Source organism: Ammospiza caudacuta, chromosome 1, assembly GCF_027887145.1.
Source record: "Ammospiza caudacuta isolate bAmmCau1 chromosome 1, bAmmCau1.pri, whole genome shotgun sequence".
In the NCBI taxonomy this organism is placed as follows: Eukaryota; Metazoa; Chordata; class Aves; order Passeriformes; family Passerellidae; genus Ammospiza; species Ammospiza caudacuta.
In genome coordinates, this window is record NC_080593.1 from 135,488,958 (window position 1) to 135,512,753 (window position 23,796).

The 23,796-nt window shown below is 37.1% G+C and overlaps 1 protein-coding gene across 1 annotated transcript; it reads left to right on the plus strand.

The window, feature by feature from the left end:
* Positions 1 to 6: 6 nt before the first annotated feature.
* On the plus strand, positions 7 to 18,109 carry CALB1 (calbindin 1). The gene is made up of 11 exons (XM_058803961.1): positions 7 to 175; positions 451 to 527; positions 4,959 to 5,033; positions 9,647 to 9,730; positions 9,819 to 9,875; positions 12,812 to 12,889; positions 15,160 to 15,215; positions 15,316 to 15,355; positions 15,442 to 15,495; positions 15,628 to 15,699; positions 16,120 to 18,109. Exons 1-11 carry the CDS (start codon positions 94 to 96, stop codon positions 16,231 to 16,233), a joined length of 789 nt encoding a protein of 262 aa, XP_058659944.1. The 5' UTR covers positions 7 to 93; the 3' UTR covers positions 16,234 to 18,109.
* The last annotated feature ends 5,687 nt before the right edge of the window (positions 18,110 to 23,796 follow it).

The window sequence follows — 23,796 nt, forward strand, 5'->3', positions numbered from 1 at the left end:
CCGCCGCTGTGGTTGCGCGCCGGCCGCGGTCGGAGGCGAGTCAGGACCGCGGACAGCGCCCCCCCCCCCCCAGCGCGCCGCCCCGCGCCCACCATGACGGCGGAGACCCACCTGCAGGGCGTGGAGATCTCGGCCGCCCAGTTCTTCGAGATCTGGCACCACTACGACTCCGACGGTGACTCCTTTCCCTCCGGGGCGGCGGGGGCGCGGGGGGCGCGGGGGGCGAGCCCGCGGGAGGCTGGGGGGACAGCGGCGCTGCCCGGCCCAGAGCGGCCCGGTCCCGCCGCCGCCGCAGCCCCGGAGCCATCGGGAGCGGGGCCGGTGCCGGGAGAGCGCGGGGGAGCCGCTCGGACCGGGAGGGAGCAGCCGGGTCGGAGACGGCGCTGGAGAACGGAGAGAGTTTGGAGGGAGCGGTGCCGGCAGCCGTAACTCTTTCTGTTGTTCATTCAGGCAATGGGTTCATGGACGGGAAGGAGCTACAAAACTTCATCCAGGAGCTGCAGCAGGCACGGAAGAAGGCAGGCTTGGTAGGTTAATGTTTCGCCCCACTTTTCCGTCTTCTTCGGGAAAGAAGAGTTTTCTTGAGCAAACTCCAGTGCCCCGGTTCCTTGTGTTCTCGCTTGCCGTCCCGCGGTTCACGCACCTGCCGCACCGGGCAGAGGGAAATAGCTTGGTTAGGAATGAGTAGGTTGCAAATCCGATAAATCGTCTGCCTTGGAAAGGTGAAACCAGGGTCCGCCTCGCTGATGAGCCCTCCCGCTCGTACCTCGCGAGGCTACAAGCTGATACTTCTGACAGTGCCTAAAAAGAAAAGTTAGGAAATGTATGGATGCTGTCTTTTTGTCTTGGATGGGACCTTATCCCATGGCAATTAATCTGACCTGGTCCAGACAGGGGGAGAGATACACGCACACCAAAAAAAAAAAAAAAAAAAAAAAAAAAGGACGAGGAAAAACATAAAAAAGAAAGAGAAAAACCTATCATTCAGGGTAGTTGGACTCTTAATTTGTCACCTAATGGGCAGCACGGGCTGAAATGCGTTTCTGCCCCTTGGTGGTCACTAAATAGATCTGCAGATGACTCCTAAACACTTACTGCTCTTCACCAGGAGTACGAGTACCAAATCCTGGCTGTTAAAATGGCTCAGAGAGACAGCAAAGTTCTTGAAAGTGTTGTCAAAACACATCAGTGTATGAGTTATTGAAAAATTTATTATTAATTTCTTCTAAATGCTACCCATGTAGGGAGGGAGAGGAAAAGGGAGAAAGAAAGAAATTAAACATTCTGTGTAAAAACACAGCCACTTTTAGCATCAAAGCCCAATATATAACTTAATAGAATCAGTCTAAGTAAATCTATGCTAAAAGAATTCTGAAGAAACAGAAAAAGAAATAGTTTAAGTGGATGATGTGTGCATGGAGAAAAGAGATTAATACCTTTTAATAAGAATGCCTCCAAATTGAGAAATAGCTTTTCAATAATTAACTTTGCTTTGAAAATTCCTATATATTTTAGACCTAAATGCAGAAAAACTAATTTATATGAACCTTAATTGGTTTTGTGGAAAATTGTATCATATAAATTGTATGAGCACAAACTTTACACATATGAAAATCTGTCTCTCAGCAGTGCCTCTAATGTTACTGCAGTCTAGGTAGCAGTTAATTCTGACAAGAGATGTTGGTGTAGGCTCTCATTTTCCTGAGTGTAAGTTCAAACCAAAATTTAAAATAAAATAAAGCAAAATTGAAGTTTAAAAAATTCACAAGAAAAAACAAAATTGGAAAATCATTGAGGGTATTTTAGAAGGAAAAGGTCTATTTTTTTTTCCACAGAAAAGATTAAACAACTTTGATACATTTCAAGTACTGCAACAGAACAAATCTCTCTTCTATGCTAAAGTGCAGGAAACTTAAGTTTGCTCAGTAGAAAGAAGATATTGAAGCCTTTTTATGTTTAGTATGAATGGCATTGTTGGTAGAAATGCTAATATATTATTGAGTAGTTAAAATTGCTTAGAGGTTCAAGGTAAAAATTATTTATAATTTTAAGTCAGGATCTTTTGTCCCTCGAAGCAAATGTGGATCTCTTAAAAACATAGCCTACTCAAAGCAACACAGAAACCCTTGCAGGATTATTCTTATCTGCTACAAATGTTATCATTTATGTGTTTTTTTTTAAATAACTCCTGACGGTATCTGACACTGTATTTTAAAAATGCTCAGATGTTTAGGTTTTCTGTCCCATTTCTCTGATTCAAACCTAGCTTTGGAGTGTTCTGCTGGAAAGAGCAATCTGCAGTAGCAAAACCAAATTCAGCACCTGCTCTGTGGGCTCTGGTGCACGGCTATATGTCATCTTAGGTTTCAAATCTAACCTGGTTCTTGCACTTGAACGCTCATTTGCTAAACAAGCATCTCATTAGTTCATTTCTTGTCTCATGGGATACTAATTCAGTATCTTTGAATATCTATTCTTTTGCCAGGAGGGACACATTGAGAAACTAGTGTAGGTTATATGTCATTTCCTTGTCTGTCCTTCTTTTAACACCCCAAAGCTTCTTTATCATCATTAACTTCTGCATTTCAGGTCGCTCTTCTGCTCACTATTTTTGAAATATTCAATTATGCATTCTTCATAGCTGGATTTTACATCAGTCATGCCACATGCATTAAAGAATCACATTGATGCTGTCATTGAATAGGATGGTTTAATATTTCCCAATATTCTTCCCAACTGCAGAACTGTTCTAATTATGTTCTGATGCTAATCCTTGCATTAATCCACTCAGTAAGCCTGTACTTTCACAGCTGCTTTTTTCTCAGACAGAGAGGTGGCATGCAGCTTGATTCAGGCTAGCTCCCCTGGAAGGGGGAATGTCTGCTCAGAAGGTTTAGTGCTTGGGCTTTGGAAACGTTAGGCCTTTTTGTTTCATGTGTTATGGTAGATACTGAATCAATCTGGTATAACTTCAGCCATGTTAAATGAACTATTTTTTAAAGATAAAAGCCACAAAAGTGTATCAACATAGTTTCTGTTTATTGTGACACACATTTATGCAATACATTCTCTATTTGGGAGTGCCAATTGCCAAAAGGAACCCTGGGGTATAAGCGACCAGCGCAGAGGTTGATAAAGTGCCAATAAGTGGGTCTGAGCTATTCCACATCTGTTTTTAACTTTCCCTGCCTGTATAGATAATGACAATATTTCTGGACAGAAGTATGTTATTTATGAGTACAATTATGTCAGTGTTTCTGTAGTGCCAATTATCCTTACATTGTCAAATCATATCAGAAAAAGCTAACTTTTATCACTTCTTGGAAAAGTATCTTTTCTGAGGTGTCTGATTAAGACATGAAGGGCTGGTTTCTTCTCAAAAATTGAGCACTGCATCTGTATCAGGCTTAGGACTAGACTTGGTTAAGTTTAGGCAATTTTTTTGACCAAAAATATTTATTTGAATAACATAACTCAAATAACTTTTCAAGCAGCTCATGAGCAGGTTAAGTGAACACCAGAAAAACTCACCATAATTTCTGAATAATGAACTAGAGGATAAGTTTCCTGGTTTGTTTAACCTGTAATCAGCTGTGCCTCTTTCAGTGGCTGGACATTGTCCAGCGCTGCAGAGCTGCTATTAGAAAGATTAGTAAAATATTTAACCAGGACTAATTAAAATCCAAGTGTCTAATTCTCCATTCAATCTGCTAAGCAAACTTGTCCCCACTATGGGATCATTAGATGAAAGGTGACTTTGAAGTCCATTGTATTAATAACCACATCTCTAATTAAAGGCAGGGCAAATTACTAACTTGCTATGGATGACTTTGACAGAAATAGGATACTAGGCCGTGGCTGTATCAGCCACAAGGAACTGACATTTTAGTTAGCTGTGGCAGGTGAAATTTGGGACAAGCTACAATGGACTTTGTACAGCTGAGTCCCTGTGCCTCCAGTGAGAAAATCACTTAGGTCCTATATAATCAGATCTGTTATAACAACTAAACCTTTAATTTCCTGACATAACTTCATCTATAACTGTAGAATTGTCCATTGTTTCAGTATAACTGCAACCCTATTCTTGCTGAATGGTTTCTCTACCTCCGACCTCTAAGAAATACAATTAAAATTAAAAGTTTAATCAGTACTGAAGGTTGATGACATCTCATATCAAAGAAAGGCAGGTCAAGTTGAAGTGTGAAATCAAATATTTAGATATTTACCCCAAGGCTGGCACTTTTTGCTGTATCCCAGAATGAGAATAGTCTTTAGAAGACAGATGTATAGCAGGGACCATAATTTATATGGACAACAATGATGGTTTATTCTGTCAGATTAAAGGTACTGCTTAAGGTTTTCTCCTGACTAAATCTCCCTTTCTACATTTAAGCAGTGGCATTTTGACTCTGTTTCTATGATACCAAATACTAAACAGTGAAAAATATGATATTGTGATGAGATTTTAAGACTAAAATAGCATCCATTGTTCAGGAAAAATCCACTCAAAGATGTGGAAAGACTATTTTGGTGTTCAGATGTATTATACTGAAATTTTTTCCTTATTTTGAAAGATTCTGCACTGCCTTCAAGTTACTAATTTAAAAATGAAAACTGAGAAAATGGAGTAATAATTGCCTATGAACTTCACTGTCACCATCTCAAACAAAGGAACTGTTAGACACATCTTCCAACACATCTGTCTTCATAATTTCTTCATTCTGTAAATGAAAATAGCATTCTAAGCATTTAGATGTCAATCATTCACACTGGCTATAATAGAATTCCCTAGGAAGTAAAATGAAAAAAAAATTCATTTAAACTTGATGAGTTTAGCTGCAATGTGTGAGTACTTCATTAAATGTGCTATGTTATTTGGCAAATAATAAATTATTCAAGTATGTTTATGTATGTTTATTGTATTTTAAAGTAATGATTCTATCATTGTAACTTTGTAGGATTTAACTCCTGAAATGAAAGCCTTTGTGGACCAATACGGGAAATCTACTGATGGAAAAATAGGTATAGTTGAGGTAAGACAGTTACAAAGTAACTTTACTTGAAGAAAATACATTTAGCACAGAACAATGTGAACATAATATGCCAATACTTTGGATTTTTAGATACACAGAATATTTCTTCCTTGCCCTTAAGATCTTTTTTTTCTTTTCACTAATGAAACTTTTTCATTAACAAGTAATGTATTCCTTACCACATTCCAGACATTTCACCACAAGTATTTAAGTTTTCTCTCTTCATTCAATACAAATAAGCAGCAACAGCAATTTAAGTCTTCTACAAAGCAGAATAAAGTTCCATTTCAGAAATTTAAATGAAAAGGTAATTTGATGAGAAGTAATGTGATGTAGTGCTACCTGTGATTTTGAACTCGTGCTCTGTCACCATTCCTAATAGTGATGATAACATCTGATTGAAGTTAATTGGGCAGTCACTGTATGTAGTCTATTCTAAAAAACCTCAAATATGTGACCCAAGTAAGTCAGCATGTTAATTATGACTAAGAATGAATTTCTTAGGATTTCCTCTCCTGAACTTTAACAGAACTGCAGGCAGAAATTCTCACATTCCTTGCTCCCATTTTCTGAAGAGGCTGAAGATAACCAGCTTCTCCTCGTACAGCTGCTCAACAATTGTATAACTTAGACAACTTGATAGGAAGAAGGGAGCCAAGAATTTCACTCTTCAGCACTGCAATTCAAAAAGGAGAGTGTGTTGGGTTATAGGGTTACAGTTTGAGAAGTCACTTCTCTAAGCTTAAATCAATGACTCATTTATGTCACTCTGAGTGCAGTTAGACTGCGGTTTTATTATTAAATGATACTGTATTTTTTTTCCCAATAATAAGAAATCTGACCTAGAGAGCTAATTAAAACACAGCTGGAAACAAGCCAGGCCTGAAAAATTTCTACAATGACCAACTTTGGGTCAGTATCTAATTTTAAAACTGAGGACTGATAGAATCTGTAGAAGTCAATAGAAAGTATAGAAAGTACAATAGATCGTTTCATATCTTTTCTCCTTAGTCGTATGTCTGAATTTTTATATACTTCCTTAAAGACATATGTAATTGTGACTAAACTACCATAGAAATATGAACAATTTGTTTCACTTGCAGCCACAGTTGATTTTTAAAAGTGCAGTTTTTAACAATACTTAGCATTGATCAAATATCTTTGCATCTAGAAAGAAGTAGAGTTTATTTGGTATAACAACTCTTTTTGTTTTGGACTAACAAATGCTAATTTATTTGTTATTGAAGAATTTTATTTAAATTAGTCTTTTTTAATATCTGTGGAGCTAGCACTGATGCAACAAGAATGTGTGAACAGTGCTTGAAAAAGACTGTGCTTCTTCACTTAGGAAAGATAACTGGAAGTTTTACCTTTCAAATTCTATTTCTGATTCTGAGATTGACTTAATGAGGGAAGATGAGCAAATCCAATAGGGTCTGATATGGCTCACCACCCCCAGTGAAGGGCCAAGCATGCTCAGCATTCACGGAAGCAACTGAATAGTGATAGTATGGAGTTCAGTGCTAAAGGGACTTTCTTCCCTAATATAGCAGTTTCCAAACCCAATAGCTGTATTTTGTTTCCCTTACATCAGCATGAAGCTTGATTTGGAAACTGCTGATGGGACTCATGAAATGTGTGGTACGTGCCAAGCAGTATGATATTAAATTTGGAACTTGACTTGACTCTCCTTCCTTGTATTAAAAAAATTATCCCGTAATTCCAGATTGTTCCCATTTACATAGTATATCAAATAGTTTTTTCTGAAAGCTGTGTGGATGCTGTTCAAGAAAACTTACGTAAAGCCATTCAGACTCCCGACACTCAAAATGGACACCCAGCATTTGACAAAGAATGTGCCAGCCAATAATGAGCTTTCAGGAAAGGTCTGTTGACTGAGATAAGGAGGAGGCCTGGGTGGCTTCATAGAGGAAAAAGTGGATTTTCAGCTCAGATCAAGTGTTGATTCTGTCTTTGCAAGCACACTGCAGTTAGTTTGCTGGCTATTATCCAGTGTCCTCCAGCTAAAGGCAGAGCCTGACCTACCCACTTTCTTTCCGTTGTGTAAGAGACCTTTAATTCACCTTTTGTACTCATTGAGACCAATGCTTTTACTAAAATGTGGCTGTGAAACCCAAGGTTTCAAAACTCAGAGCTGCAGCAATTTCACATTCAAATTATTTGAAGATTACTGCTGCCAAAAAATCGACTACTTATTAGCCTAAAATATTCTTTGTACTCCCATGCTCTATTATGGGATTTTAAAAAGCAAATTCACTCTATCAGGCAAAAGGCATTTTAAATAACATTAAATATCAATGGAATTTACTCAGAGAACAATGTCTAGAAAATAGTTCTCATATTGGTTTAGGTACTGAGAGGTTTTTTTTCCACTAGGTAGCCTATAAAGACAAACGTTAGCCTGCAGCTGACCAGAGAGGAGTCAAACCAGTCTCAGGTTTTGTAGTTGTTCTCTATTATTTGTGATCCAGAGATAACCAACCTTCTCCATAAAAGCAGCAAAGCTCAAGGCTCACTAAACTACTATTGCTGCCATACACAGACTTGCAGTGGTCTGCAATCTTGCTCAAAGATGCTCACAAAATCCCGCTATGCTTATCCCCACAAAAAAGTCATCACTTAAAATAGCACCAGGTTTTCATCTTTTGTCTTGGTAGTGGTATAAAACTGGGACTGGGAAGTTGAACCAGTTTCCACACAATCTACTCATCCCTTTAATACTGCAGAGTTTTCCACAAAAAGCAATTTAATGTTTTCCCCTGAGACTTACAAAGGGTGAGAGGTATAGCTTAAAATAAGGTAATTTTCTTTCAGAGGTAATATATTCTGTGCCTCAATTACAGTTTCATACTGCTAATAAGTTGTTAATGATCCTTTGGACAGTTACTATTTTATGGTGCCCTTGCAAAATTCACAGGAGTTAGCTATGTCATTGAACGACATCTTATTTATCTTTTCCTCACAAGCAAATCCTTTCCCATTGTTATAAACAGTCACTTTACCCAAACTATCTTTTTTATTCTGAATAGTTCTTCCATTCAACATTTGCTGTTAAATAGGAGCATACTCTAAAAATCAAAGCTTTTCTGTCATTGGAGAAATAAAGACATTTTTTCATAAATCAGGACTGAGTTAGACACATTTAGCTATTGTGTACACGTAAATATATACTCACCCATACGTGTAAATTCTATTTATGATGGAGTAGGTTTTGAAAGCTGCTGACAAAAACGCATTTCTTGGGTTGATTTTGATTTCATGTTCAGCCACTTAGCAAAAGCACTCAGGAGGTTCTGATGGGCCTGACAGGCTGTCATCAGCTGCGCCATTTCGGTAAGGAGAGTGCTCTGATGTGTCTTTTCAGCTGTACCAAAAATGAAAGAATTTAACTGATTCCTGCACATATGATTGTAGAGAAACAAGATATATGTCTCCATAACTTTGTTGTGTCTGTGAGGTGAGAGCTGAAGTCACTTATAGCTCTGCTGGTTCCCAATAAAAAAGCCTCAGCAATTAGGCAATAGCACTGAAACAGACAGAGCAAAAGATTTGAGGGTGTGAAACGAAGGCAGAAAAACAAAAATTTGAATCAAAATTTTAAGATGGGACTCCAGAAAGTCTGCAGATGTCATTTTACATAAAAGAATGCAGCTAAGAAATCTGTCTTCCTCCATTTTCTCCATAGTAAGCACAGCTGGTCTATTCTTCAAGTAAAAAGTTTTTTTTTAATCAAAACATATTTCATACATTTTGAGAACAGAAAAAAAAAAATTGGGCTTTTGTTAAAAACAAATCATGAATTTACATTAAATTATACAGCATACTTTCCATCTTCTACATTTGTCACTTGCCAAAATTGAGTTATAGTAAATGAACATTTTCAATAATCAGTACAATAATGTCTGATTTTAAAAAAGCCTTTTGTAGAGAAGTGGCATTGGAAGAACCATCCCCGGTTTTGCAGGGCTAAAAGGCCTCTTGATTTCTTTCTTTTATTTATAGCTCGTTTTTAACATGTCTCTGTGAGTGACAAATGAGAACTGCCATCCCTTACCGTCCCTGTTTTCCAAGGTTTTTTCTCCTGGCTTTTCCTTATATTTAACCATTTACATTACACATGTTCTTAATGTCAGCGATCCTTTCTTTCTTGCTCTTCCTTGGTATCTGAGTAGTCTATATTTCTGTTTTCTAATTCATGGTCCTTCACACTTACCCTCTGTGAATCCTTGTGTTATGCTTTCCCTTCATGCTCATTCAATGGATTTCAATACAGATTCTAATTCTGCAGGGGTGAATTTTTTTCCCCTTTCCCCAGCTATCCTTTTGGTAAAGTGCTACCTCACTCCCTCCTCTCAGACCTCAAGTTCTGTTTGACCTTTGGCTATGACAAAGCTGCAGGCCAGAGCCTTTCAGAGGCACCTTCCAAACACTGCAGCTAGCAGCATGAAGCTTCCAAGTGGGCCACAATACAGCAGCAGCAGCAGTATGAGCACAAGGAATTCCCCACAATTTAAAAAATATTCATACTCTATTACAGGCTCAACTGGCCTGATGAAAAGCCAAAATTTAATCTTTCCTAAATTCGCTCACAGCTTGCGCAGGTATTGCCAACAGAAGAGAATTTCCTGTTGTTCTTCAGATGCCAGCAGCTAAAGTCAAGTGAAGATTTCATGCAGGTACAGTATGAAAAGTTGTCTATTACAAAACCATCAAAGACCTGCTTGCCATAAACATGTCATTAAAGCATTCCCATTCTGATTGCAGACATGGAGGAAATATGACAGCGACCACAGTGGCTTCATTGATTCTGAGGAACTTAAGGTAAACCTGTACCATCTATGAGCATGCACAACATGAGAACAGGTGTAGGATTACAGCCTGTGCTGCTATCTCTTTCTTCAGATACCCACCTGTGCATGTTTTTGCATTTCAAACATGACAAAAAATGCAATACAATTAGCTGATGCTTTTGTTGCCAGTAAATTATTTAAAGTGAAACTCTAATCTGATCCATGTTTTTTAAGCCATGTTTTAATTCAGATCAGTGTTGGTATCAAATGACTTAGGGTATCAGGTAGTTTAGAAGTAAGAAAGATTAAGAAAGCAAGATGAGTCTCTGACAGCCATATTGGTTATCTTTTTTGGCCTCTTAGGGAAAAGAACTGCTTTGTTGTGTTTTTTCTTAAGAGCATCACTACTGTTAATCACTATGCTGCTGGACAGTTGATGCTGTCTAAAGTACTACATAACCCTGCAATTTCCTAACTCTAATACTGCTAGGCTGGCACAAATGGTATTGTGCTGCCTCTGCTTGGTTTAATATGCACAAACAAGAGCAGAATCAAGGTTACCCCCTTAGCCATCTCGCCCTTGTACAGTTAAGAAATCTTGAAACTAGAGTGATTTCATTTCCCTAGTCATACAACCAACACCAATTTGTCAATGCTGAGTTAGTGTCACAAAATCCCAGAGTGGTTGTTAGGAACCTCAGGAGGTCATCTGGTCCAAGCCCTCTGCTCAGGCAATACCACCCAGAGCCAGTTGCCCAGGACCTTGTTCAGATGGCCCTCACATGTCACCAAGAATGAAGACTCTGCAGCCTCCATGGGTAACCTGTGCCAGTGCTGTGGCATCCTTGCAGTGAAAATATATTTCCTGATGCTCAGAAGGAACATTTTGTGTTTCACTTTTTGACTATTTCCTCTGGTCCTGTCAGTAGCCTAGCTCCATCCTCTTTGCACTCTCTCTTGATGTTTTTATATACTTTGATGATGTTCACCTGAAGCTCCTCTTCTCCAAGCTTAAGTGTCCCAATTCCCTCTGTATTTCTTCATAGCAGAGATGCTCATATACAGCAGCTTTCTGAGTAGAAAGGTGCCATCTTCCACAGTTCAACTGCATTTGATTCATTATTGTAGCTTTACATTCAAAGGAATCAAAGCCATTCATATCAAGAGAACTATCGGTGTTTATTGATCTAGTTCAATTTGGACTATTTTGTCCATATGTGGCGTAAAGAAGAGCGATGTAAGTTTAAATAAAGCACCAGGAGATCAAACTGTTCAAAATCTTTACTGTTCTTCTGCTCAGAAAAGAAATCCATCACAGAAAATTCACATCTTTTTTCCTTTTCCCTTTCTCTTTTGAGTTTGATATCTGTGTGACATTTGCTGAGGATCTAAGCTTAGGGTAACGCTCAGGCAGACAAGCCCATTCTTCTGCTGACTGGTTGCACCAGACCAGTGTTTAAAGTTGCAGGATCAGGAAAAGGTAGCACTTGAGAACTCTCCAGCTGTTAGATGATGCCTGCTGACTGCTATATTTTAAAATAGATTTTAAAAGGCAGGGTTGATTGAGGGCCAGCTGAAGAATGAAGACATTTTAACTGAATCTCTAATGGTTCATCTCTCTTGTGTTGGGAGGTTTCATTTGCCTCATAGAAAGAGGTCATTTTAACACTGAAAATAAGACATAAATGTCCAGTTTTAATTTTAGATCAGTATTTCTTGGCAAGCCTAAACATTTTAAAGTATTTGCTATGGGAAGGGTATACCCACTTAAAACTTTGTAAGTGAAATTTAAGCTGAAAATCAAGAAAACTTTCTAACAATAGTAATGGCAGTAGAATATGTTGTGTAAGGGGGAGGCAGACTCTTCATCACTACCTGTATTTAGGAAAGGTTTGGCAATAGCTCAGATCAGAGACTAATTCAGGAAGTTTAGATAGATAGAATCCTTTCTTGAGACATGGACTGAATAGCCTTTTAATTTCCCTTCCAGTTCTATTTTCCATTGAAGCACACAAGATTAAATATTAGACATGTTTCTGTAACATCCATTCACAACATTTCAGTCGTGTTCTTCATTATACAAGCTACCAGGAAGGGTCTCCAGCCTGGAGGGGGCCAGGCTGTACAAACTATAGGGAGTGTTAGTCATACCACTATTGACATGGTTGCAGTCAGGTCCAGGAATACAAGTATATTTTCTTATAAGCTCTCCCATTTTCTGTCTTGAAATGGGGCCAAAAATTCTGCAAGGATAATGACATTCTACTGATGACAGGAATTAGGTCCTTCATCAGGTCTTGTAATGCCCTTGCTTTACAATTCAGTATCTTCCTTGTTTTGAATGTCACAGATCTAGTACAGAAATTTAAAACATGGAATGGGTGGAAAACATCTTATTTTTTAAAGTGAAAATGGCTCATGTTTCAAGTCATGTGACATCAAATTCTCATTCAAAAATGCAATGAATTTGGCTGCACACATTTAAAATACAAAGTAGGAAGAAGCAATGTTCGCTTCTAGCATCAGGTAATGCCATAGGCAAGGACAAAACTCAATTAATCATTGATCCTTTCTGTAAAATTGTTCAGATGCTACACGAAGTGATTAGGCGTACAAGTTTCAAGGAGACCCAAGGTTAATTATTTTAGTTTACTGATAGTGCATATTTAGAAACAGTATACTTAAAAGCCAAACTTTTTTCCAAGTTCACAATACAACAAATGGCATACAATGCAGGAAGTTTTATTAGTTACTTTTTCCAAATAAAATGCAATATACTTGAACTTACTAAAAGAAACATATACTCTTAGCTGTTAATAAATATTTTTCCTACTTATTTGGCACTGCAGTAGTAAATACTAAAGTGGAAGTAAAATAGTATTTCCCATTACTTTAATCTGAAGTTAGCATGTCAAACGTTTTACACTGTAGATAAAAATTCACCTATTACTCTATTTATTTTAACAGAGCTTCTTGAAAGATTTATTACAGAAAGCAAATAAGCAGATTGAAGACTCAAAGCTAACGGAATACACAGAAATAATGGTAAGTTTATTTAAAGGCATAATGGGTTAATGGGAAGTTATTCAGTAACTTCCCATAATGGGTTAATGGGCAGTACTGCTCAAAAAGAGAAGTCAGAAATTTTTAACCTTCTTGGTATTTATATAGTATCATGCCAAGCCATTGTATTTTCCCTGGTTTGCTCCCGTGTGCTGCTAGCTGTGAAACCAAAGTCTTCACATTTCATAGGAGCAAAATTGTTGTTGTCATAATTATATTGTTTAGATCAAATTAATTTGGTGTTACTTTCTATATTTGGCCTTCTTTTGGTGCTGCATCTGTCTTGTGTCTTGAAAGATATCACTGCACGGTGGCTTCCTTAGATTTACAAATACTTCATACTTTCTTTCTCCCCTTGCTTCAAGGAAGATAATTGATATTTTAGATAAACACCATAGCAAAACTGTTGCTTCCTTGGTCATCCAATCCTTTGAACAATCCGTTCATCCCATTGCTATGGCACTCCATGTTAAGGACTAGTACTGGCTTCTTCATGGCCTTTTCAAGGAAAAAAGACAGAATTCTGGTCTTCAGGAAATGTATAAATCCACATTTTTTTGTTTTACCAGCTTGTTTTCATCCTAAAATACTTGTAACAATCAAAAATGTGCTAGGTAGATGCACTAGGCCTCAAACTGGCTTAAGATTGGCTGAAAAAAACTTGTGTTTCTTCTGGAAAAAGTCTGCTGGTTCATTGTACCAGTGTAAACCATTTACATAGAATTGTCACTGTTCCTTCACTGCTGAAGATAACATTTTCATTCAGGGAGCTTTTTGACCTCCATCCTAAAGTGTGCTATAAGTTCTGGCCTCTGCAGAGATACACATTGACAAAGAATTTAGTTAAAAGAGAAAAAAAAAGCCCAGCTCTCCAATTGTCTCTGCAGAAAAGAGAGGGATAATAAAAAAACACACCATCCTGAAGAGCTGCTGGCAGGAACAGCCGGCCACTAACTCATCAAAATACAAAATAAGTTCACTTCACAGCTGCCTCTGCTTACCTCCCTCAAATGCAAATGTGTTGTCCTGGGAAATGCACACAAGGCAGATGCTTTTATACAAAGGAAGGAAGTGTTAAAAGGAACCATGGTGTTGTGTAGAAATAAATGTTCTTAGAACTGGTCACTTTTTTCTGGTATCCTTTATCATTTATTGTGTATTAACAAAATGAAATTAGGCCTTTTTTCATTGCATTACATTAGCTCCCTCTTTAAAAGGATATATGTTTATGTATATACGTTGGTAGAGGATGTTGCTTTTCCTCTTACCTATAAATGACATCTCAAATTACTGGGATTGAAGGTGATGGGATGCAGTGTGGGTGGTGGTGCTTTCAATACAATGCTTTCTAGTCTGCTGCTTTTGTGACTCTTTTATTGCACAGCAAGTGCAACATAATGTTCAAAAGTAGAAAAATGGAACTATACAGACATAAATACTGTAAAAGTCCTATGCAGGAACAATATCTTCATCTACTTCTAACAGCTATTATAAGCTGTTTGTGCCTTTCAAGTGGCAGGAACTCATTCTTTCAAGGCCTCAAAGGAAAACACTTTAATAGTAGAGCTATTAAAATTATTAGAAATAATAATAACAACTTATTTTGTGAAATTATATTAACATAGTTATTACTATAATTTAATTATGCTTATTTGGAGAGATTTATTTTCCTATTTTCATACCATCAAGAAAATAGGATCATCTGCAACATCTGTTCACTTTTTTTTTTAATATTTCACAGGAAAAAAATACTGTCTTTACTTAAATAGTTAGACCTATTCAATTGAATGAAATGTCAATTGTTTTCTGTCTTGGGAATTTATTGCCTTGGATTCTATTGCACTTAACCCAACAGTTTTACATCTTTATGAATAGAGAATAATGATTCTATTACCCAATCATGACATGAAGTCAAAAGTAAAATCTTATCACATCAACACTCCTCTCATTTATAAATAATAACATGCACATTTCTCATACAGGAAATGCATTCAGCAGTGCAGGCAGGGTAAGACCTACCTTACTGCAGGTTAATCAGAATTGCTCAGCAGCTTTCTTATCAAGATTTTGCAGTAGAATTAATTACTGTAAATTACTTAGTCAGTACTTAAAATAAATGCATTACACAGCAAAAGTGACCTGAGGACATCATTTCAGAACAAAGTTAATTTGATTTAAGTTTTCCAAATAAGTGTTTTCTTCATTAGGTTGATTAATTTTGATTGATATATTAAATATATATGTTCTTTCAGCTCAGGATGTTTGATGCAAACAATGATGGAAAGTTGGAGCTTACTGAACTGGCCAGGTATGTCTTCTGTTTCTTTTCACAACAAATATCATATACCAAGTGCTGTAATGGGAACAGTTAAATATTTTGACCTTTGTTTTTTTTTTTCTCTCCAAAGACTGCTCCCTGTACAGGAAAATTTTCTTATTAAATTTCAGGTATGAATATTCACATTCTTCAGGTAACCTGTTACCATCACACATAACTGGTGTCATTAATGGTTTGTTTTCCTTTTGGCATTTAGGGTGTCAAAATGTGTGCAAAAGAATTCAATAATGCCTTTGAGATGTATGATCAAGTAAGTCTTTAAAAAATGCTTTTATTAATGGTGTAGTTTATTGGGGCTTATTTTGTGAATTTGTGAAGAACTAGCCATAACCTCTGGAATTAAAAATAAATGTTTAAACTTATCTCTAATGGTATTTTTCAGGATGGCAATGGCTATATAGATGAAAACGAACTTGATGCCCTACTGAAGGATCTCTGTGAAAAGAACAAAAAGGTAATCCTAGAGGGCTTCTTTCCCCTTAGAGATTAGATTTAATTTGGATTTTAAGGACGCTTTAATCCACCCTAATAAGATAAATATAGAGCTTCTAAGTCATAATTCCTGAAGTCAACTAAAGTACAACTAAAAATTGTGGTGGAAATAATAGCAGTGTAAATCCTGAACTAGGGGAGTTGTGATTACACAGTTACTCTGTCAAGAGCTTGCTTGCTTCTGAGACACCAGCTAGCAGCAAGCTAACATATGGCTATCATATAATGGATAACATACAAATATATAAAAAACATTTTAGTGTGTTATTGTTGGACAGGCTGAGAATACCTGGGATTTTTTCTCATTTCCTGCCATTGGAAGTAAACTTGTTCATGCTGATAACTAAACAGGATTATAAAGCATTATCTGTTCTTTAAATAGGAACTAGACATTACCAACCTTGCAACATACAAGAAAAGCATCATGGCCTTGTCTGATGGAGGAAAGCTTTACCGAGCAGAACTGGCTCTTATTCTCTGTGCTGAGGAAAACTAGAGCTCTTCTATCATGTCCACTTAACTAGTGATGTACTCTACACAATAACTGTGCACTATAAGGGAGTAGGCTGTATTTTTACACTGCATATAGAAAATTAGCCAGGATGTGTGGCACATTCCTTTCAGTTTGTTTCTATACTGTTTGTAATGTACAGTTTTTGTAACAATAAGATTGATAAAGAGAATGTCAGTGTTTGGGCCAGTCTGTATATTCAAAAAGAGACTAAATATGTCAGGGTTGGTTTTGGTTGGGTTTTTGCTTTCATAAACACAGCTGGAGAAAAATTAAACCTGCTGACATTGTTGTGGTCATCATATCCTTTGACACTTGCAACATTTCTGGTTAAACTACATGACAAAAAGATCAACACATAAACACATATCTTTCCCAAAACAAATAAATGTGCAGTTTTTAAATATGAAACATGAATTCAGATTAAATATGATCTAGGTCTGAAATAGGAAAGAGACATTGGCATGTCTGATTTCAAAAATTTAATAAGGCACTAAGAAATATTTTGAGTTGTTAAACCTCCCACTTACAGGTCTGTACTCTCTGCAGTCTTACAATTACTCTTCTCATTGCGAATTCATAGCATATAGACAAAGCATTTATCTGGAATAGATCTCCATGCAGTAGTTGATAAAAATATAGTGTTCTCAATCTAGCTGTTTTACTGAATTTAAACATAGGCACTTCAGAAATAAATGCCTTTAATCTGTCTTGAAATCCTGGCTAAATGACAGGTAGTATAGTTAATACACAGATTAACATATGATATAATAAGTGTACCTTTCATGACTATTGCTGTGTCAGAGAATATGACAATCCATTTTCTAAACTATTTTCACATTTTGCAGGTTATAATTATTCTAGTAAATTGCTGTTTTTACATCATATTCTGTGTAATCTATAATTAAATTTAATATCCTAAGATTATTGGTGTCTAGTTTGTGTATCTCCTGGATTCTTGTATCTGTACCATGTAAAGGACAAACTGACTATTTTAAAAAATGTGCCTCCTTGAATCTTACACTGAATTATTAGTCTATCTCACTAGCATTAAAATTTGACATTAAATGAAGAAAAAAATAGTACAGATTTTATAACAATTTAGTAATTTAGTTTACATGGTGGGCTCTGCTTTTTATTATATTAGAGATGTATTTTTTAAATGGGAACTATATTATGAAGCAGCCCTATCTTCTTGCATCCTTGGGGGGTTTTTTTGGGCCTGGCTCCCTTTTTACTCTCCTCCAGTTTTATGCCAGACAACTTCATGAATGTCCAGGCCACTGCTCCCAGTAAGTACTGGAGAAGGAAGGAAACTGGGCTGTCTCTTAATGCCAATAAACCTATGCTGCCTCCATGTACAACTGTTGTGGAAGCAATTCCAGGTTAGCAGATTAGCTATACACAACTTCTCAGATGCACTTCTGTGTCTTGTTTAACATATGGAAGCAAATGCATTTTATTTGAAATGTGTCTCAAACAATGAGGCTCAATCCTTCAAGATTACAGTCAATGAACTCCCACTGAAATGAATCCTTGAATTCCTCAGGTGAACTCAAGCAACTAAATACCATTTCAGGAAAGGCCTAATGGCCTTGGGCTCCCTTCAGCCTGAGCCTCAGAAATTTAAGGAGTAGATGGTACTGAATAGGGTCTTGCTGGGAATAAAAACCACACAAAAAACTAAAATAAGGTTAAGCCAGTTTATTCTCACTGTTTTACTCCCACTCCATGCACAGTGATTTAACGTCTTACATGCTTGTCTCCTTTTTTCTCTATGCAATGTGAAATACAATTGTGTACATGAAGTAAAGGAAAAGTGAATCTGCCTATCAGTACAATAAATGATTGATATTGTTCATATTGTCCACTTGAAACCCTGGATTTTGCCTTATTTTAATATTTTAAAAGTATAAAGAAAAAAGCCCCAAACATTGTGTGTAAAAACATGTTTGCTACATCACTACAGTGAGAGATAAAGCTTTTAAAGTGTTTTGACAGAGTCACCACAGAAATTGAAATCTGTCTTCCTGAACATAAGTAAAGGTAACTGTCACAGACCTGTTCTGAAGTCACCCTTGTGCTACTGCTGCTGCCCACCAGCTGGCTCTGCTGCAGGACACAACACAGAAAGCAGGTCTCAGTCACACACAGGCAGGGTGTTATAACCCTGCAGTTATTTCTCTTAAATAAAACTTGGATTAAAAGCAGCAGTTCAGAACCCCAGTTCTAGCAAAGGTGCCTACTGTCAGTGCAAAGCAAATTGTGACAAGTATGGCTACGACAAAACTGCTGTAAAACTCCCTGGTTTTAAACCTTAAATCACTCCTGGGCAGACTGATTTTTAAATGTCAGGGTTGGGGCAGAACAAGGCATAATTATAAAAGAGGTGATAATAGGGAAGACTTCTTCTTCCTTCTGGTAGACATTTGGTGACCAAAGAAAATCGTAGCACGTACGAAGATTATTTACATGATGTAGTTCAGATAAGCCATATTCCAGCTAAACACAGAAACTGAGACACAGCTACTTGGGATCCCCTTTACTGAAGCTATTAACCATTTTGCTGTACATAAATACGTAATTTACTACAATAAACATGCAAAGAAACACTCAAGCTAACAAATACCAAAACTCACTGTCCTACAAATTACAAGTATGCTGTAAAATATTTTAGCCCGTTCTAGTTTAAATATGCAGAGATTAAAACTTAATGTAGCACTAGGTAGTCAAATCAAAGAAGGTGATCTTCTAGACATTTTAGAGCACAAACCAGCAAAGTGAAAGAAAAATAACAATAGGAATGATGAGGCCCTTCAAAGCCTTGGCATTATAAATGCAGTGTTTGCTGACAGAAGTAAACCTTAACAGTACCAGGTCAGGCAGAGTGAGTGCCTGCTTCCACCTGGGCCTGCAGCACCGTCCACCAGGGCACCGCAGGGGCCATTAACACTGCCCAGCTAACCATTATGGAGAATACCATGTGAATTTCCACCAACGACTTCATCAGGATTGAACACAGCCCTTGAAGCAAATACATTGGCTTTCTTTTGTTCACTGCTTCACTGTTCTGTCATCAACAGTTCACATGCAGTATCATAGCACTGATCTAATCTTCCCTGTTTAGAACTTAGTTATCTACCTTTGAAAATATTACCCACACAAGCTAGTGAAATTTCTAAACACTATATCCATGGGCAAATGTCAAATACAGACCAGGGTGCTGACAGTCATCAGCACTTTTATGCAAAATGAACCTCATCAATGAATAAAATATATACACACTGCTGCTAAACTCCCCTTAAACCTTGGTTAAGCCTGTGTTTCTTTACATGAGGTTTGCTTTTTCTGATTTTTACTAAGCCCTCATCAGAATCATGGTTATAGCCACTGGTTATGGAGGGCAACTGAAATCCACTCTTACTGTGGTTTTGAAAAGATACAGAATACATACTTGGGCACCTAAATATACATGGCCTAATTTTCTGAAGTGTTGAGCACCTCCAATTCCCTATGAAATCAATTGAAGTTGTTCTTCAGCAACTAAAAGCAGGTCAGTGCACTCAAATCCCAACGACTATTTCATTTTATTGCATATTAAATTACTGCATATTAAAAGACTGTGGGGTTACCTTTGTTCAAGTGGCACTACTTATTTAGCAGTTGCAACACAAGATGTTATATGGGAGGAAGACAACGGTACAAAGTTTCTTGCAGTTCAGTGTCTTTAGTTACATGTTATCAGTATGGGGGAAAAAAGAAAATAAAAATGAGCAGTTCACATGAATTTGGAAGCCAGTACGGACAGCTAAGAACTCACAGTTCCCTCAAATAGCATCATCTTCTGTTTGTAAAGCAATCCTCAACTTGGGAAATGGAAGCAATATTCTCAACAGTAATTAAAATGTTCAAGAGGAGAGAGTTTCCAGAACTACGAGAACTAAAGACTGACAGCAGTTCTGGTATTATAGTGAAGAGGAAATACAACAGATTTCTCTCATTTGCAATCTTAAATGATTTTCACCATTTGTTGACAAGCCCCTACTGTAGCACAACAACACTTTTGCAACACTGAATTAATCTGATAAATTTTAACAGGTTCCAAAGACAGTAAATCACCATCAGAAATAAAAAGGGTAATATAAAGATTTAATTAAGCAGACAAGATGCACTTTTCAGTTGAAAACAAACGAGTCCTCTTTGTGGGCGTTTCCAAGTTGAGGTCATGGAAGTGATAACACCTTCCACTGATGGACCATGCAGAAGTCATTTTTAAAAAGGTATTTGGATTTTAGGGAAACATCCTTGTGACTCATGAAAATTAAACGGCCTCTGCACTCCTACTGACTCCTGTTGCCATCTCCAATGTACACCATCACCTTTTCTGATTCATTTCTCCACAATCCTGTCCCTCCAACTTCATAAAATGATTTTGCCACAAAGCAATACTTTTTTTTATCCTTCATTTTACACTGGGGCTCACTGGTAGTCTCAGGGTGAGAAATGTAATAATCTCAGGGCAAATATGCCAGCCTAAGACAGTAAAGACCCTACCTCTCCTGCCAGTTTAGCTATGTTTGGAATAAAGTGACTGTGATGACTGTGCTTTGTTTCAGTCTGTGAGTAATACAAAGCTGTGGGGCATGTTTATGGATTGGAGACCTCTTAGGTGTTAGCAGTATTTTATGCCTTTTTCAGGACAGTCTAATCCTCATCAGCATTTAGGAACAGCTTCTTTTGGAGTTTCCAAACTAGACACTGCCTGGGTTAAGTAGTAGCTATAAAGCTTCTTTCTCTTATTTTTTCCTGAGTTCAGGTATCATGGATTGCTACTTCAGTAACAATTACACTGTATTTAAGCAAAACATAAACTTGAGATGTTTAGGATTCATGTCTTCATAGTAATGTTTCTTTCCTGTCCCTACCAAGTCTAACAACTCTTAGTGAAGGAAATGTGTCCCAGCCAGACTATTCCATTCTCCTGTAGCAGTGGATGACAAGATCAGTTATGTTTTTTCACTTAACCCAGTCTATATATTAGCAAGTATTTTGTAAGTTAAGTAACACATAACTCTTAAAACATTAAATGCATTAAAAACATTTCTAAAACCTACATATTGTATACACCTTGTCAAGACAAAATGTTCAGCATCTAAAAGCAACTAACTTGTGCAGTTTGAAATGAATGTCACTGGCATAAGCAAGATAAAAGAAACTCTATTCTTATTATAGATGCTCATTAAAACTTAAAATGTGCTTTCTAGTTCCATCGCTTTAAAAATAGGGGTTTTGTCACTTTACAATTAATAATTCATTTAGCTGTGAACAGTTAACAGGTAGAAGACTTCAGAAGCAGTACCCATTTCTACAAATGACAAGCATTCTGTTAGTAAATAAATCCCCAGTATCTCTTTGCAAGACAGGCTTTAAGAGGCCTCCCTTCAATATTCTGACAATGTCAGATGAAATAAAATCTGCTATCCTATGTTACTATTATTTTATACACAGGGAAGAGATCTATGTGACAGGCAGAAGTGCTTCCTAGCACCCAAAACCAAGCACAAACTGGATCCTAACCTCATATTGAGACTTGGAATATGCCTCTTTCTTGATCTTTCCCACCTGTGCCCCACACAGGACCTGTTTTGTGAGCTAGAAGGAACTTGCCAGTCTTCTTGCTTCAGATGACCAGCTCTGAGGAAATACTGCAAAGTACACCTGTCCTGCTGTTCACAGGCTACAGAAATCACTTCAGGTGACATGAAGTCTATGGCAATTTCAGAGATTGAACCACTGAGATAGTAACCTCCAGTCTCAGTCCAGTACTTCAACAATACAACACACCTAGCTACAGTAAGTCACAGAAACCCACAGATGCAAGAGACTGAGAGGAACTTACTTTTATTGACAGCCTGTCACCAGAGGATAACCTACTAGACATTCCAGAGAAATAATTGATGTTACCATATCTCACAAACATACATTTGAATTTTTCTCTGAAGCACTTTTTTTCAAATATCAAAGTCTTATATGCAACTGTGTCCCATACAAGGAGACAGTATAATTATATGCAAAGGATGACATATATATGGGCCTAACTTCTCAATTAAATCACTTTTTGGGGAAAAGACATGGCTGTCATGTCTGAATTTGATCTTGAGAACACACCTACCAAGCCCAAGTTACCATAAAAAAGCTTTACATTGTGCTCAAGAACACCTTGAAGGCTGCTCCAATAAACACAGTTGATTTGTTTTATTACCAGTGGCTGTTCAATCCCACACAGAACCATCATTCACAGGAGAAAGGCACAAGGAAGCCTGCACTAATAGAGTCCACAATTTCAGCAGAATACATTTAGCTGGCTTCAGATTTGTAATAAGGTAATCAAGGTGACTTCAAAGTCAGATGTTGGCACATGTTAAGTATGCCCTGGATTGTGTGGAAAAATACATGACGGCCACCAGCACTTGAAGGAAGACATCCTTAAATTGATTCTATTGTCCTGACTCTTAAATCACTGTATCAGTATCAAAGCACATAAAACTATGTACATGCTTGTATGTGGTGACCGGCTGGATGGAGCTCTGGTTAAACACACACACATTAAAAAAAAAAAAAAAAAAAAAAGAAAAAGCAAGCATTGATTTCAGGTTGTAAAGGCAGAGGCTGATAACCTGATAACTTCTTCGAAGAATTCCAGCCCTTGTCTCAGGCATGAGGGACAAAATCTACCAACTCTCTAAATTTGGATAAAAGAGGAAGAACAATTTTTTTATCACCTGTTTATCTGGGATGGATAAATTTACTAGACTCAGAGGTAATGCTATCTAAAGTAGTACCAGCCTGTGATTGCAAATGAAACCTAAGGATTTTTTGTACATTTCAACATTTGAGGTTTCAACACTTTCAGTTCCAGTATACCAACATCTCTTTAACAGTCCTAAATAAAGCATTTCTTATGGAGAGCTGCCATAGTCACACATATGTAATAACAAATGATTTTCAGCTTCTCATTTTCAAGAACATTAACTTCATCATGACAAAGAGCAAGCTCCTTAGAAAGGCACAGCAGGTCCGTAAATGCCATTTTTAAAGTTCAGAAAAAGATAATTAACAGACTGAAAATGTCACAAAAGATGAGACCAAAACAGTTAGGCATTTCAAGATTTCCTAAGTAACCACAGGAGTTACATCTTTTCTCAATGTATGTAGTCCTGCTAATAATGTGAAACTGTATCTGCAAGTTTAGAATTTCATATTGAAGTGTGAAGATTAGAACTTAGTATTTTGTTTCTCTCTTCAGATTAATGATTACATATTGATATGTAGTTATGATAGTACTGAAATGCTATTGGTATTACAATATTAATAGACACATATATATGAGAAAAAAAATCCTCAGAAGATAAAAAAAAAAAAAGGCTGATTGTAGACCATAGCATGGCTATGTAAGACAATCTAAAGACCAATGAAATATTAGTGGCCAACCGTTGCTCACTATTGGCAACAGAATAGATTTTACATTGGAAAAATAAACAAACTATA

What these genes read in the sequence shown, in the direction of transcription:
- CALB1 (XM_058803961.1), top strand. Translation starts at nt 94, where the DNA reads ATGACGGCGGAGACCCACCTGCAGGGCGTGGAGATCTCGGCCGCCCAG. An exon ending in TTGATTCTGAGGAACTTAAG is followed by an intron (nt 9,876 to 12,811) that starts GTAAACCTGTAC and finishes TTATTTTAACAG; the next exon opens with AGCTTCTTGAAAGATTTATT. An exon ending in CCTTTGAGATGTATGATCAA is followed by an intron (nt 15,496 to 15,627) that starts GTAAGTCTTTAA and finishes GGTATTTTTCAG; the next exon opens with GATGGCAATGGCTATATAGA.